The sequence below is a fragment of the Rhincodon typus genome, chromosome 18 (genome assembly GCF_021869965.1).
Source record: "Rhincodon typus isolate 14 chromosome 18, sRhiTyp1.1, whole genome shotgun sequence".
NCBI classification, from domain to species: domain Eukaryota; kingdom Metazoa; phylum Chordata; class Chondrichthyes; order Orectolobiformes; family Rhincodontidae; genus Rhincodon; species Rhincodon typus.
The window spans coordinates 38,353,847-38,371,756 of record NC_063349.1 but is presented as its reverse complement, the minus strand read 5'-3'; the positions used below and the strand labels follow the sequence as shown (position 1 = coordinate 38,371,756).

General features: G+C 40.9%; 1 protein-coding gene across 2 annotated transcripts in view; it reads right to left on the bottom strand.

The window, feature by feature from the left end:
• The window catches only part of tmtc2a (transmembrane O-mannosyltransferase targeting cadherins 2a), a 177,553-nt gene that overhangs the window by 35,587 nt on the left and 124,056 nt on the right, over positions 1 to 17,910 (bottom strand). For both annotated transcript variants that reach the window (XM_020526956.2, XM_048608011.1), the window contains exons 5-6: positions 8,104 to 8,189; positions 6,981 to 7,165 (exon numbers count right to left, since the gene is read on the bottom strand). In XM_020526956.2, coding sequence (XP_020382545.2) covers positions 6,981 to 7,165; positions 8,104 to 8,189 — 271 coding nt within the window. The remainder of the gene's footprint in view (positions 1 to 6,980; positions 7,166 to 8,103; positions 8,190 to 17,910) is intronic.

Genomic DNA, 17,910 nt, shown 5'->3' with positions numbered 1-17,910 from the left:
CAGGAATGTTTCCAGTTTCTCGCAACTGCCTCGGGAGAAAGATTCTCATTAGTCCTGATTTTGACTCTGAGGTGGCAGGTGTGGGATATATTTGGGCCTGCTGATCCTGGACACACATTAGGAACTGCAACAGGAACTGTTTGTGGCTGAAGTGGGCTGTTTAAAATGCACAATTTAGTTCTCTAGGACTTCATTAAAGTTATTTCCTTAACTTTTAGGCTCTAAATGCTCAAATTCTATCACCTGTCAAACACATCAAATCTTTAATAATCTCGCTCAATCAATTAAACTGTGAACTTAGAAGATCCCATCCCCACATCCTTTGCTGAAATAATTATAGGTCGAGGAAAGCAGCCAAACACTAATGATGGATTAATGGGAGACAGTGAGAACTGCCGATCCTGGAATCAGAGATAACACAGTATGGAGCAGGAGGAGCACAGCAGGCCAGCCAGCATCAGAGAAGCAGGAAAGCTGACGTTTCGGGTCGGAATTCTTCTTCAGAAGTGGGGGAGGGGGAAGACAGCTCAGAAAAAAATAGAGAGAGGGGGGGGGGGGCGGGGGAAGGTAGGGGTGGGATGGTGATAGGTGAATGCAGGTAGGCAGTGGTGGGGATTGTCAGTGAGGTGGGAGAAGCAGATAGTTGGGAGAGAAGATGGACAGGTTGTGTCAGGTCAAGGAGGCGGGGATGAGAGGGTGGGTTGGTCATGGGATGAAGCTGGGGTTGGGGAGATTTTGAAACTGGTAAAGTCCACATTGAGACTATTGGATTGTAGGCTCCCAAGGCGGAATATGAGGTGCTGCTCCTCCAGTTTCCAGGTGCCGTCATTGTGACACTGGGGGAGGCCCAGGATGGACATGTCACCCAGGGAGTGGGGGGGGGGGGGGGGGGAGGGGTTGAGGTGGTTTGCAAGTAGAAGGTGTTGTCATTTGTAATGAATAGAGCTCAGGTGCTCTGCAAAGCAGTATATGAGCCTCCACTTGGTCTCACCGATGTAGAGGACGCCACATTGGGAGCAGCGGATGCAACAGACCGCAGTGACGGATGTGCAGGTGAACCTCTGTCTGATGCGAAAGGTTTGTTTGGTGCCTTGGATGGAGGTGAGGGGGGAGGTGTAGTACTTCCTGTGGTTGCAGGGAAAGGTGCTGGTGGTGGTGGGGCTAGAGGGGAGTGTGGAGCGGACGAGGGAGTCACGGAGAGAGTGGTCCCTGCAAAAGGCAGATAGGGGTGGGGAGGGAAATTTATCTTTGGTCGTGGGGTCGGATTGCAGGTGGCGGAAGTGGCGGAGAATGATACGTTGGATGCGGAGGTTAGTGGGGTGATACATGAGAAAAAGGGAGTTCTGTCTTTGTTTTTATTGCGAGGAGGGGATGTGAGGGCAGATGTGCGGGAAACGCAAGAGATGCGGTCGAGAGCATTTTCGACCTCCAAAGGGGGATGTTGTGGTCCTTGAAATAAGAGGACATCCGGGATGTTCGGGAGTGGTAAGTCCTGTAATGTAATGACGACAAACAGCAATTGCAACTGCTGGAAAGATTTTCTCAACTCACTGACAGGCAGTCTGTTTTCTAACCTTTAATAGATTGGCATTCAACAGACCTCATGTCCACTCTAAAAATTTCCAGCTCGCTGTGTCTGCTTTGAAAGAAACTGCCTCAACAGATCTGATTTCCTGTCCAGGATGAAAGGTGTAGGATGAAGTTGGGCCCACCAACCCAAAATGTAAATCAGATGCTGCCCTAAAGTTGTGTGATGCTGAGTTAAGGCCCTTATGAGGACAAAGTCTGTTTGAATGTAGCACTGAATTCAAATGACCTGATCAAATTTATTGATATGTGAGCTATGCCCTGACCTCCTCTCCCTATCAGCAAAAGCTCTCAGAAATGGGGCCAGGACTTCCAAGTCCAGGTCCCACCCATCAGTTTTCAAGTTCTGTGTAGTTGCTGGGTTCTTAAAATCATTGGCAAAAGAACAAGAGCATTCTAATGAAAAAGCGTGGAAGCTGATTCCATAAATAATTTTAAAACAAAATCAGATGGTACTTGATGATAAGGAATTTACAAAGCATTGCTTAAAGAGTCAGGGTGTGAAACTAAGAAAGACTGCTTCTGAAGTGCTAGCACAGCACGATGGACCAAATAGATTCCTTTTACAACATTGAACATATTTTTTTGTCAGCACGTAACTGTCACTGTGTAATGGTACCTTCAATAAACGTACTGAAACTTAATCCACTGGTTCTTTAACTGAAAAAGTCTCAGGGGACCACTGTGTATTTAATTTTTGATTGATCCCTTAAAGATATTTACGCAGGATAATACTGATAAGCTCAGGAATTGGATCCTGCTGCAAGATAGGAGACAGACATTGCATAACACAGGAGAGCGAGTAGCTGTGATCATCTACAATCGAGATTCCAGTTTGAGGCTGCTATTTACTTTAATCAGTGTAAGCCAGCAGAACAAAGTTATACTGCTAGCTGCCAGCTATTTTCCTCAAGCATAGCACAGTTCTGCATATAATACAAAAATTAATGCCCACCCAACTAGTAAAATTTTTTCATGCATTTACAGTATTGAAAATGTTAGGTGTAGAAAGAAAATCGCTCAATAGTTAACGTGATACATAGCATTTGGAAGTAAACCATCTATATAAATCCTGGCACTCTCTTTAATTTTATTAGCTTGCTCTCCTTGTTAAGTCTCCACCGCAAATATTGGAATATGCATACATAATTAACAATTCCATTGATATCAAGTTACATAGTTACTTTAACAATCTTGGAATTGGTGGAAGGTCAGGCTAATCAGCCAAGTTACTTACAACTTTAACATTAACTCTAGCAGGTTATGACTGCAATTTCTTTTTTGGGTTGAGAGGGAATGATCTCTGTAACGTCCATGAAGACTGCCAATAACTCATACATCATCAATAACTTTTTGTGGCACTCACTAGCAAAAGGTCTGCTCTAGACAACCATCAGACATATTCCTCTATACACACACGTGCTTGTACCATGAATTTTGTTGTCATACGTCAGGCCAAAAAATGGGTAATGGGTTACATCTCTCAGGAAACAAAATTTATTGCATTAGAATATTTTGCAAATATTATTTGCTCCGGGAGTAAATGGAAAGTTTAAGACCTTCGTAGTAATAAATGTTTTATCATTTTTAAAGGTGTTGTGCCTATCACGGATATCAGTGCTTTGATATTTTGATGTTGGACCATACAAACTTGGATTCTAAATCAGCATCTGGCATCTGATTAAAAAAGATAAATTGCCCCAATTATGGGCTAAATTCTTGTTGAGGTGTTGGGGATCTTGTGTACTGGCTACAAAGCCCATGAGAGTCACAGAGTCACACAGTCACACAGCACAGTAATAGACCCTGCAGTCCAACTCATCCATGCCAACTAAGATGCTCAAACTAAATTAATCCCATTTGTCTGTATTTGGCCCATATCCTTCTAAATTTTTCCCATTCATGTACCTATGCAAATGTCTCTTAAATATTGTAACTGTATGTGTACCTATCACTGCCTTTTGCAGTTCATTCCACATATGAACCACACTCTGTGTTATTTATGTGAAAAAGTTTTAAATCTTTCTCCTGTCACGTTAAAATTATGCTCTCTAGTTTTGAACTGCTCCACCTTAGGGGCAAAAAAACCTTTGTTATTCACCTTATCTCTGCCCCTGACGATTTTATAAACTTCTATAAGGTCACTTCTCAACCTCCTATGCTCCAGTGAAAAAAGTCCCAGTTTATCGAGTCTCTCCTTATAACTCAAACCCTCCAATCCCAGTCGCATCTTTGTAAATCTTTTCTGCACCCTCTCCAATTTAATAACATCCTTCCTATAGTAGGGCAACCAGGAGTATACACAATACTCCAAAAGTGATTTCAGCATGATCCTGTACAACTGCAACATGATGTCCTAACTCCTAAACTGAACAATGAAGGTGAGCATTCTAAACTGCTTCTTTACCACTCTGTCTATCTGTGACACAACTTTTCAATGAACTATGTATCTGAACCACAAGGTCTCTCTCTTCCACAACACTCCCCAGGGCCCTACCCTATACTGTGCAAGTCCTGTTCTTGCTCGCCTCACCAACTTGCAACACCTCGCATTTATCTAAATTAAACTCCGTCTGCCACTCCTCAACCCATTGGCCCAGCTGATCAAGATCCCTTTGTAGTCTTAGCTAACTTTCCTCACTGTCTATTATACCACTAATTTTGATGTCATCCACAAAATGACTAGCCATTCTTCCTATATTCCTATCCACATTATTTATATAAAGGACAAACAACAATGGACCAAGCACCGATCCCTGTGGAACACCACTGGCCACAGGACTCCAGACTGAAAAAACAACCCTCTACCACCACCCTCTGTCTCCTACCATCAAGCAAATTTTGTATTCAATTGGCATGCTCTTCCTAAATCCCAAATTTCCTCTGTATCTCCAAGACCGTGGTGAGGTCATTAGTGGTCGATCAGGGAGGAGAATTCCTGCCCTGTATCCCAGCCAAAAGAGAAGTGACAAGCATTTTGCACTCAGCAATGTCATGGCGGAAGCTGTGGCTGCATCTCCCAGACTCCTAGGATCACCAAGGACACAGGAAAAAGTAAATTATACCAAAAGGGGGGAGGAGTCAGATTTCCCAAAAGGGAGTCAAGAATAGAGGGGTCAGAATGATTGGAAACAGGGGCTGTCATATAATTTCCAGCTGGGATCCTCCCACCCCAACGTCTAGTCGCTCAATCAGGAGCCAAGTAAATGTGGGCCCCTGCATTGTGGGTTGAGGTCATTAAGTGGTTTTTAATTAGCAACTTAAAAGTCTCAATGACAGTGGAGTGGGGATTTTGACCATGGGACTTCTCGCTCAGGGCTAATTCTGCTGGTGGCAAGGTTTGGGTAAGCCAACACACTGCCTGATTAAATGCCATTTCTACCTTCAAGCTCACAACCTCAAGATGCAGAAGATTCTGCCTTATGTGTCAGTTTGAGTGATGCATTTACATTTTTAGGCAACGATATTAAGCCTTAGATGAAATTAAAGTATAAGGCTGAATTTTACAGATTTTTGTCTAAGTGTAATATCATCATGAATTTCTCTCAGTGAGGCCTCTCGCGTTTTCTTATGCCATTGGCCCAAATGCATTCATTAACCAAGTACCCTGCCCCTATGATGCCCCTCACAACTGATGCTAGGCCATTCGCCATAAGCAGAAGAACTCATCACTGCTGGGATATCCTTGAATAGACTAACATCCCTGGATCTGTGCCATCTTTAAAAGGCCATTGTGGACCCAGACAAGCACTGTCAGCTCAAAGATGCTCTGCAAAGTCCATGACCTTTGCCCCAGACTTGGCAGTTAAGGGGAAATTGGCAACTTGCTTTGCAGGCAGCTACCTAGAGGATCCTAGACAAGATGGTGCAGTGGAGGAACATCCATTTCCTCCAGGACTAGCAGAGGAGGATGCTATATCAGACTCTGCCAGTCTGGTCTGAGGTCATCAGCCAGGTGATTGCAATCTCAGTGGTATGGAGGAAAGCCCAGTAGTGAAAGAAGAAGGCCAGGACCTTCTTTGTTTAGCCAGAGTAAGTGCTACAACCTTCCCCCTACGACACCACACTCACTGTATTTCTGCTGCTGCACCAACCTTCCACAAAGGCTCACACTCTACACTTCTGACCATTATATGCCATGTCTTCCCTCACTCACTCTCACCCACCCTAACACCCTCCCCTCCTAACCCTGAATGACTTTGCAATGCCTAATCGCTTGTTCAGGACACGTGTACCAACTTTCCCAGCCCAATGTTAGCATTCGCAGCTGTGCCACCCATTTTATCAGATTCAATCCTTCCCTTTCTCTCATTCCAGAAGAAAAAACACTCCTAAAAGGATGGTGGAGCAGACCGATATTTGGCTCCTTATCTGTTATGAGGAGAGGATCCTGACCCGACCGCTCTGTGGCCAACTGGCAGTGTACAATCCTTTGGGCTGATATTGGAGGTTGCCTTTAATTTACACGCTGGGATCTCCTAACCGAAAGCTGTCTTACTTCACTTAATGAGGACTATTAACAACCATGACAAGCGTCCTGGATTTGTATCTGTGCTAAATGGCAGCGCAAGGCAGAAGTACTGTGAGCCTGATAGTTCTGGCTGAGGGATCAAAATGCAAAAAGTCACCACAGGGAGGATGTGAGCTTCCAAGTAGATTCAAATAGGTCAGCTCTAAGAAAGTAATGAGCCATTTTGAGATGCAACAATCCATGAGCTGGGTGCCTGTCCCTGCACGTGAAGTGTTCTTGCATTGCAATACTAATTGCTGGTGCACACCAAAGTACAGCTTTAAAATGTTGACACATCCTGCAAGTGGATTGGAAAGATACCACAGAGGCTGGCATGTGTTGATTGCCAGCTTCCGTGAAAGTGGGGTGAGTGCAACCGATGCCCTGGAATGTGCCCTGATATGTTGTTGCTGGGTGACCAAGATGACAGAACAAGCAGCAAGTTGAAAGTGCCAGATATTCCGCTCTGATTTTTATCTCAGGAGTTTTCAGCATCTGTTTTCCTTGCTGCAACTGGTATGATAGGAAGCTATGTATTAATGAGGCAAGATGTGCATTTAATGAGGCTAATAACAAGCAACAATCCCTGTTAATAGGCATCTCACTGCTGCCCAGCAAGAACCTAGATATGACTTCAGTAACTTAGTCATAAAATATAGCTAGTTACTCCTGACATTAAGAAAGGCCTCACTGGATATTTCATGTGATTCTCTCAGATTCCTCACCATAGACCACATTGTTCAGGGCCCCAAATTATTCCACACATTATTCAGCTATGATCTTCTTAAATGACTGAATAGTCTCGAATGATTGAATGGCCTGCTCCTGTTGGAACATACCTTACATGTTCACTGTTACCATTGTACTTTTAATCTATTCCTACCTCATGCTGTCCTTGTTCATGTAGGAGTTTGCCTAAGTTGTACAAGCAGCTTGTTACAGAACTCCTGTGGGTATGAGGGTCTTTGAGGTTTTCGTCTGAGATGTCAGCACATATAACAAAGGTTCTCTTGGCTTCTTCGAACCTGCCCTGGTTCATTAAGATAATCCCAGTGTTCAGATAGGCAGCTGCAAGAAAAGGAGTAAACAGCTGTCAGAGATGTTAACTTAGAAACAAGATTCAGTTCTCTGTGTTTGTGCACAAAAATTGACATTTTTCACTATAGTTTGGAATTTCTTTTACCAAGCGTTGGCAAAGACACCACTGGTTATTAGAATATTAGTATTGACATAAAAGGAAAATTAAATGGCTCAATTACTGGAGCACTCAAGCTTATATTGAACTTCTGAAATGTCACTGAAATGACTAGGCAAACAGTAGACCTGGTTTACAACTCCTGTATATATTTTTATCTTGTGCTATTTACATCTATCAAATGCTATTTCCCAAAAGAGATGGGTATCTAACCTAATGCCTGGATTTACCAAAGCTGCCATCTTCTTTTTGGGGAGGTCTTGCATCTCTAATATTCATGGTTCAAACATTTTGCTACACTGAGAGGTGTGGCACAGCCCACTGGTGTACAATGTACACTGTGCTATTAACCATCAGATGGAATAAATATCTTAAAATAATTAAGCCCCTCCATTTAAAATGTGGTTTCTGCCTGGTCTTGTGTTGCAGTGTGGAGTTTTCAGCAGGAACATATGGAGAAGTTAAAAATCAGAAAATTAGTACACCAGAACTATTCCCATATATAAAAAAAATGACAACAAAAACTATTTTCAGCTACAAGAGCAGAAACTGGAGCAAAATCAGGCTTTCATCAGTGTTATGAAATCAAGCTTTCATCGCTATTACAGCAAAGAGGAATAACCATAAATTACCATACTGACACATTAATTGCCACATCATAATGAGTGTTGACCAACGCACATTTGGTTTGTTTTAAATTAATGCCCTAAATCTGGATAGCATTGCTATTTTGCTAAACAATACAACTCATTAGCTATTTCCAAATGCAAAAGTCTGTTAATGTTATCAACAGTGATGCGTGGTTACTTACATGCCAGGGTAGGCCTGCTACCAATTGCCAATTTATAGTAATGCAAGGCCTCTGAGAACCGGTCATTTTCCTGTAGAAGCAGCCCTCTGATAAATAAAAAAAAGTGTAAAAATAGTTGGTTCAAAGATTAAATCATTTATGAATAACAGAATACTTAGGGAACGAATATGTCGCTTGGGATTAAAACAAGGACTATCACCTAAATATGTATAAAGAAAATATTCCTGGTACAGTGCAAAACTAACAACAATGAGATTTCCTTTTTTCAACCTGGGGTTATCAAACTCAGCAACAGAAACACACAGTACTTAATGATCTTTGCAAAGGTTTATCTCAGGAGAGTTTGGAAAGCACATGTTCCTGTGGTGTCAGGTCATCATTGTCAGCAACATCCAAAGTCATACGGATGTGCATTTGTCTTCAGTAGCACAGTCCTCAGAATTGTTACCTGTTTCCCTCTTCCTTTGATATTCACCTTCCCCAGTGTTTCTTTTACAGATGCATTTCAGGCAAAATGAGATTCTAACTGCAACTAGACAGGGGTTTCATTGAGATTTACATTTAACAGGGAGCATCACAGATGATGTCTGTTGCAGACAGCAACAGGAGAACTTAGCACCAATAATCCAGATCCAGAGTGGCTAAAAAAAAGTCAAATATTTTTATATTTTACCTTGTAACAAATTAATTAATGGCTAGGAAAGCCTTGAAGGAAAAAAGAATCACTAAAATAAAAAGCCATTGTTATTTTAGTAAGGACCATTCTAATGAGAGTTCGAGTTCATCCTACAATACCCAGAACACACTTATTTCTATAACATGATTTCTACTGGCCATTACAAATATTTTGTTGCTAACAGCATCTGTTCAGGAAAAACAAAAGTATGTTTTATTTACAGAGTAACACATATCTGCAGATTTGTCATTTAGCATCAAAATGTCTAGGTCACCTCATTGCTATTGCAGTTATCGTTTCTTCACCTCATCCTGTGGTAATCTCATTCACACTAGCACACGACTAATACTGATACGAAAGAAACCTAATCTGTTATCATAAAGTTTATTCCATTTCCAAACTAATATAGCAATGCACAATGCATTAATTATTAGAAATAAAAGTAAAGTTCAAAACCACTGTCCATGAAATAGCAGGGCTTCCTCTAGCTCATGTGCAAGTTCCAGAACCAAGATATCCAGTGCATTTTTATCAAAACTAGGAAATATTTGCTGGAAGTAGGCTTTCAACTCATACTATCCTGCTATTCAGTGTTACAGAAAGGGAGTCAATTTATCAAAATGACTCACAAGGACTTCAATTAAGCAATCAACATCACATAAGACAGGTACATTGAATTAGACCTGGACAACGTGATCATCAAGTAGGTGACATGCTCCAATCTACCTAGTGGAGGTTCATTTTTAACATTAAATTCAGGCATCCGTCCCCAAATTGATGAGAAAAAAGATAGGCAAAATCAGCACCAAACATGGTAACCTGGAGAGCCAGTTTGAGAACAATGCACGCAAATGTCAAACAAGTGATTGGCAAGGCTCCAGTGAATAAATATTCTGTACCAGAGATATCAATTTACTTGCCTCTCCACAGATTTTGACTTATCTCTAAATGCTTCCAGCATGTTCACTTTCTATTGTAGATATCCATCAACTATATTGTAATATCTTGCCTTTTTTTTCTGCCTTAGTTATATTGAAGGAAAGGAAGCAGATGCTGTTGAAACCTTACACCTCTAATTGAGTGTAACAGACAAGAGGGAGAGATTAACTGGATTATTCTTACAGTTTTCTTCTTTCATCTGTAACAGAGTTTTTTTAATATTTTTATTTCTTGTTTTCTTTTCCCTTTGAAAAGTAAATGGTAATTTGTTGTCCAAACCTCCCTTGTGAAGGGCAATTTAAAATAATCTACAAAAATTCTTTAGGGTTATTACAAAGTAGTGTTTATTATTGCATTTAAAACCCAGCAGAATGGTTTGTGATACACATTCACGCACACAATCATGCAAGAAAAAAGACAAGAAGAAAGAGAAGTTACAAATGGCAAATTACTTTAGATCAAAAATATCAGAATTAGTTCACTTGAATTAGAGAGTCCAGTAAATCAATGTCCAGTTTAGATTCTTCCAGTTAGCTGTGATTAGAAGTATCTATGCAAGAGCTCAGACACAATTGAATTGCTAGTGACCATGTAACACTCATAAATAGGGAATTGGTTCACTTCACGGATGAAACACAAAGTTCTTTCCAAAAATTAGACTTTTCAGAAATATTGTGATCAGAGGCAAGTATTTAGCTAAGTGTGGAGCTACTTTCTCTTCTGTTGTTACAAATAGATTGATGAATAAAAGACAAATCTATCCAGATATATGTGATTTAAATAAACAAATCATTTCAGTTACGTAAGACACTTAGCTATTAAAGTGGATTTGATTTCCCTTTGTTGTAAAATATTATGTTTTATAGCAAATTGCTATTAAATAATTTGCACTAAGTCACCAAATGGGTTTTGACAGTCTCCTCTGTCCAGAACTGAATGAGGTAGATATGACATCTACTAACCATTTGCGTTCTCTTGGCTATAATGTTCATATAATACAAGGAGTGTTATATTCCATAAGCTGATGAGCTTGCCTCTATTCTGATAATTACTGGATGCAGTCTAGTTGCTCATTCTGTATTTGATAGATTCCATTTTAATATATGGCAAGAGTCTTTCTTTTTAAGAAAGAATGTAAACAAAATAATGTAACCTCTCACAAAAAATATATCACTTTTGCTGCCATTTTGGCATTAAAATAGAATTCCCCATTGATAGAGTACAATCTCTGGTCAGAACAATGTTATGAATGCACACATACGTTAATGATTAGTTATGTTGCTCAACATGCCAGCAGGTGGAGTTCCTAGTAACTGCAGATTTATTACTGAGAGCTTAAACACATGCTTGTTAGTTCTATTAGTGACTCATGACTATTATTCCTTGCAAGAATGGGAAATCTGATAGTCCTTCTGGGATCAAAGCAGCTCCAAGATGACAGATCTGGCAAAGATAATTCAGAGACAAGTTAGCCTCAATGTCAAACTTGGTCATCAAATGTTTGAGCCAGGTAGGTTCATTGCATCCAAGTCATTGTTTGAAATTGACCAGCCCTGTTACTTCCCTTTAAGAATTTGAATACATCTGTAATGGGGAGCAGGACTTTTCATGCTTCTGTACAAATCATGGGTTGAATTTACACTTTTTTTGGCTAAGTCCAAGTCACGTTGAGAGTTTTGGAAGGAATTCTGCCGTGAGATCTATCAATTTCACATCCAATTCTGGCCCCATCTTTTCACGCACTGTTCTGAAAACAACTTTCCAATTGATGAATATACCAGAGTTCACTAGCATGCTGTGTGACCATGTCCTCATTGTACACCCAGACAAATACTATCATTCTGGAACTGCCCCTTCAGTTCCTGACATTTGCTCCTGACATGGCAGACATGGGGAAATTGAAGCCTCAGTTTACAGGCAGGATCCTAGAAGTTCTGAAGAACTGAAGAAGGGTTCTGAGTTCTGAGGAAGGGTCACCTGACCCAAAACATTAACTCCGCTTTTTCCTTCACAGATGCTGCCAGACCTGCTGAGCTTTTCCAGCAACTTTGTTTTTGTTCCTGATTTACAGCATCCACAGTTCTTTCGGTTTTTATCCTAGAAGTTCTGCTGGATGAGGTGATGCAGAGGCAGGACATAGAACATAGAACATAGAACTGTACAGCACAGTACAGGCCCTTCGGCCCACGATGTTGTGCCGAACTTTTACCCTAAACCTAAGGATTATCTAACCTCCACCCCTACCTTATATTATCATCCATATGCCTTTCTAATAGCCGCTTAAATGCCCCTAATGAGGCCGATTCCACTACCCTCTCCAGCAATGCATTCCACGCCCCACCACTCTCTGAGTAAAGAACCTACCTCTGACGTCTCCCCTATATCTACCTCCACTCACTTTAAAACTATGTCCCCTCATAATAGCTACCTCCACCCTAGGAAAAAGTCTCTGGCTATCCACTCTATCTATATCTCTGATCATTTTGTACACCTCTATAAAGACACCTCTCATCCTTCATCATTCTAAACAGAGTTCTAAAGAGAAAAGCCCGAGCATCCTCTTCTTCAGGCTAGGAGTGGAGACCATAACACCAGAACACTAGAGGATCCCAGCACTGTTTGAAGTTGCCTCATTCTTAGCCATCAGGAGGAATGTCCAGCACTGTAGGAAGAAGGTCAATGATCTTCTCCACTCCACTTATATAAGTGTCACCATCTTCTCTCTAACTCATCACTCTATCTCTTCTACTGCACTCACTCCCATCAAAGCCCATGTTCCACCATTCTCACTTTGCCGGCAAGTCCTCCCTCACTTACAGTCACCCACCCAATTCCCCAACACCACTAACCCAGCATTTTCTCAGCGTTGCCTACTCACTCGCTCAGGATACTTCCCCACCTGCACCCAAACTAACAAATGTAACAGAATCCTTCGAAATAATCAAATACTTACTTTTTGGAAGGGGCCCTCACTGGACCCTTGAAGGATCATGTACATGTGCAAGTTTGGCTAACACCACAATGTTTAATCCTGTAATGTTCAAGGGAGTGCTTTGAATAAAACAATAAATCATTGAACCTGCTTATTTTAGTTGAAAATTAAAAAATGAATGTGTGACATAAATTGGAGATGTACAAGGAATTATTGTAGCCAAAAACACAGGATCATCAGGTTGGGTAGAAGCAGCATGAACTACCCAGCGTGCTGCATGACTTCCTTCATGATAATAGAACGGCAAAGTAAGTGTTAAAACTGCATTAAGTTCCAACCAGTCTGGTGATGTCACAGATTGTCACAGCTTCACACATTTTTGGATGGAGAGAAAGCAAACTAATACAAGGTCCTGATGGAGACAGAAATATCATCCTTGGCTCCTGATAGTCTTTGCACTTGTGCCTAACTAATCAATGTACCTTGTACCTATTGCCATAATGCAATAAACTAGATCGTATGTAAGACTTTCACTAAGACAATGGTGGTACATCTTCCATCAGTGTTAAATGAACAGACCCTTAGACTTGGCATAGAAAAAAGAATTGGTTACAGCAAAACATTCCCAAGTCACCACTGTTTGGTGCTGCAACATATGACATACCCTCAGGCCAAACTGTTGCAAAGTTGCTCCTCCACAGTGGTGGCCTGACACTATGGTCCCCTCCTACAGCAGCAACAACTACATCTGCCAATAGGGCTGCCATTCATCTAAAGCTGTCACCTTGTGATTGAGTCTGCAGACACAGGAACAAGCTATCGTTCTTACAATTAGAAGGTAGTTGGCCGTTGGCCAATTAGGAGGCTACCACCTGGAAGATCACACCAATTGGCATCTTGACAATAATAGTCATTTACAAGATTTTAAAATGCTGCCTAATATGTGTAAAATGCTTGCTGTGTTTCACAACTGAAAACAATTTATTTTCTGTCAAAGGCCTTAGAGTGTTTCTGAGAGATGTAATAAGGTGCTATATAAATTCCACTCCTCATTCTTTCACGTTCAAATTGCTTCTCCTAAAAGTAAGTCGAAATATTTCCCTCGACCGCTGAAAGCTTCCCGCTGAAATTTCAGGAAAACGTCAGGAACAAAAGTTGGGGAAAGGGAATGAAAAGAAAGCTATGGTAAATAGATCTGCCTTTCTGTACTTTTGCATTTTTGTTTTTCTTTCTGTTGGACAATTTGTGATGTTTCACAATAAGAATTTTAAAGAAGAGTTTTTTTTAAGAAAAGCTACACATGTACAACACTGCATTTTAACACAGGCAGTGAGCTGTACATTCTTTCAAAATAAATCCTAACACTTCTTTGAGAAATGTCCCAACTACATTCAGTGAAATCATTTAAAGGGCAAAAGGCAGCATGGGCTGATAGCTATCATGTTAAATTATTACAATGTTTAAAGCAGGGCAGTGTTTATAATACGGAATCTGTGTATGTAAGTCCTGTTATTTATAGTGACATGAAAGAGTGGAATCATTCAGATATTTTTCATTGATTTGGTTTCTGCAAATCACACTGCACTGATGTCACTGCAAAACAAAATCTAAACCAATGTTTGTACGTCCATTTGTATGAAAATCATAAGCTGATGTGTGAGTTCCCATCACATGAAACCTCCTTTAAAGATGTTTAACTGCTCAAAAATATGAAGACTACAGACTAACATGGTCCATCAATATTTAACCCACGATCTGACACTTGAATATGTCTATTAAAAAAACCTATGGTCCGATTATCATGCGCAACTTCATGATCTCACTGTGAGAGTTGCCTTTATCCATCTGGAACCCAAAGTCAAAGAAGTGAATTAGTGCAGATTATGAAGTTAGTGGGTTTACAAGTAGTGAATTGAGAACTCACAGAGTCAAAAATGACAGGGGCAGGAAGGCAAGTGGTATTTATAGACAGTGGGATGAGTGTTTGCAGACACAAATGAAAGTGTCTAAAGTCAGTAGGTCCATGTAAAAAGACAAATCAGTGTTCATAGACAGAGAGGGAAGGAATGTTTACATAAAGAGAGTAAGGATTTACCAAAAGAAGTGTCAGTATTCCACAGAGATGAAAAGTGTCTATATTCGGGTGATTTGCTGTTGACAGACAGAAAATGTATTGACAGAGTTATTTCTGTGTGATTCTGATATGCCATTTTCCAGTTCTGGAGAACTGTGCCAGTTAATTATTTTGGCAGTTGTAATATATCGATGATTGTTGAAACAATTTATTGAAATCATTAAAGTACCAGGCAATATGTTCAAATGATTACTTAAATTTGTACTACCCCGTGTTCCTCACGGTAACATGTTATCACATTGAAAACGTTTGAAATCATCTATAGGCAAATCATTATTCTAAATAAAGGTACATTATTCTAGTAATTTAAAAAATAAATAAATATTCCTGTACTTATTGCACAATAACAGTAAACGTTTTCTCTAAAGTGGTAACCAAAAAAATCTCTCCTGAGGAATATTGCCTGAAGCTCCTAATATCCATTACAATTGCATACTTTTTTTCATTCTTTCATGGGATGTGACAAGGCAAGCTTTTAATTATGTCAGAGATAGTAAGAACTGCAGATGCTGGAGAATCTGAGATAGCAAGGTGTAGAGCTGGATGAACACAGCAGGCCAAGCAGCATCATAGGAGCAGGAAGGCTGACGTTTCGGGCCGAGACCCTTCTTCAGAAATGGGGGAGGGGAAGGGGGTTCTGAAATAAATAGGGAGAGAGTGGGAGGCGGATAGAAGATGGATAGAGGAGAGGATAGGTGGAGAGGAAACAGACAGGTCAAAGAGGCAGGGATGGAGCCAGTAAAGGTGAGTATAGGTGGGGAGGTAGGGAGGAGATAGGTCAGTCCAGGGAGGACAGACAGGTCAAGGGGGCGGGATGAGGTTAGTAGGTAGGAGATGGGGGTGCGGCTTGAGGTGGGAGGAGTGGATAGGTGGGAGGAAGAACAGGTTAGGGAAGTGGGGACGAGCTGGGCTGGTTTTGGGATGCGGTAGGGGGAGGGGAGATTTTGAAGCTTGTGAAATCCACATTGATACCACCTAATTAATTGAAGTGGTAATGCTAAACTGCCTTCTTGAACTGTTACATTCCATTTGATGTAGGTAAACCAAAGTGCTGTTAGGGAAGAAGTTCCAGCATTTTGACACATGCAACTATGAAAAGGTAATGTTACATTCTTTGCAGTCAGGCTGGTATGTGATTTGGAGATGGTGGTGTTCCACTGCCTGCTGCCATTGTCCTTCAAGGTGGAAGAGATCACAATTTTGGCAGATGAAAGAAATTTTTACTGCAGAGCATCCTGTAAATGGTGTACTTTTGTAGGCACAATGGACTGTTGGTGGAGGAAGTGAATGTTTAAAGTGTTACATAGGCTGCCAATCAAGCAGGCTGCTTTGTCATGGATGGTGTTCAACTTCTTAAATTGTGATGAGAGCTGCACTCATTCAGGTAGTAGACATTAGATCATCACACTTCTGACTTGCACCTGCTAGATTTTGGAAAGGCATCAGAGAGTCAGAAAGTAAATTATTCACCACAGCTTTTCATCTCTTCTTGTCACCATATGGCTGGTCTGAGCAAACCTCTGGTCAAAAGTAGCGTAAGATATTTTTGGTGGGGGATTCAGTCATGGTAGTGCCATTCAACATTCAGGGTAGATGGTTAGATTCTCCCTTGTTGAAAATATCTACCACTTGGTATTTGTGTGATGTAATTGTTGGGTGTCATTTATCAGCTGAAGCCTACTTGCCCAGGTCATCAGCAGGTATCCTATTTCTGAGCTTACAATGGACAGAATATCATTGATAAAGCAGTTGAGTATGGTTGGTTCTAGGACACTACCCTAAGTGATATTCTGAAAGTGATATCCTGGGGTTGATATGATTGGCCTCCAACAACTGGAATCATCTTCCTTTGTACTGATTATGACTCCAACCAACGGAGAGATTTCCCCCTGATTTCCACTGACTTCAATACTGATAGGGCTCCTCGATGCCTCATTGTCTTTTGTCACGGGCAGTCATTCTCACGTCACTTATAGAACTTAACTCTTTTGTCTGTTTGAACGAAGGCGATATTGAGACTCGGAGTCAAATAGTCTGGGCAGAACTTAAACTGAGCAACAGGTATACAGGTTCTTGGAGAGCGCTGCTTGTCAGCATTGTTTATGCTCCCTTCCACGCTTTTGTTGATGATTGAGAGGAAGCCAATAGGCAGTATTTGGCCAGAAAAATATTGTCCTGCTCTTTTATGAAGAGGACCGACTGGGCAATTTTCCATTCTAAGGACAAGCAGTATTGATGAGAAAACACAGCTAGATCTAGAACACAAGTGTTTAGGACTGCATACATATTGTTGGTAGAGTCCATAGTCTTTGCTCCATCTGGTGTAGTCAGCTGTTTCTGGATTTCACATGCAGTGAATCAAATCAGCTGAAGATGTCAATGGTAGGGGCCTCAGAAGTAGCCCAAGAAAGATAATCTACTCAGCACATCTGGCTGAAGTTGCTTGGAAATGCTTCAGTTTTGTCTTCTGCACTCAAGTGCAGGGTCCCATCATTGTGAAGATTGGGATCTTCATGGAACCTCCTTCTTCTTTTACTTATTTAATATAATTCATGACTGGATGTGGCAGGACTGCAGTTTTGATCAGATAGGCTGACTAATTGCTTAGTTCTGTTGAGCATAGTGAGTAATTTAGTGGTTAGAATATAGGGAAAATGGTGTTGTAATGTTAACATTAGTGGACTACTAATCCAGCCACCAGGTCTAATGATCTGAGCATATGGGTTCAAAATCCTACTATGGCAGCTGGAGGAAGTTCAAATAAATTAATAAGTCTGGACTAGACTGGATTGTTGTAAAAACCCATCTTGTGTCCTAATATCCTTTAAGGAAGGAAATCTTGCATCCTTACCCCATCTGGTCTACATGAGACTCCAGACCCTCAACAATGTGATTTACTCTTAAGTGACCTCTGAAGTGGTCCATCAATTCAAGGATAAATAGGAATCATCAACAAATGTTGGTCTTGCCGGCAATACTCACATCCCATGAAAGAATAAAAGGACAAAGAAAATGGACATTTCAAGGATAAGCTGTATAAATTCCTGAGGGTGAAACAACAGGAGGACATGCTAATTAGAGATAGTAGGAACTGCAGATGCTGGAGAATCTGAGATAACAAGGTGT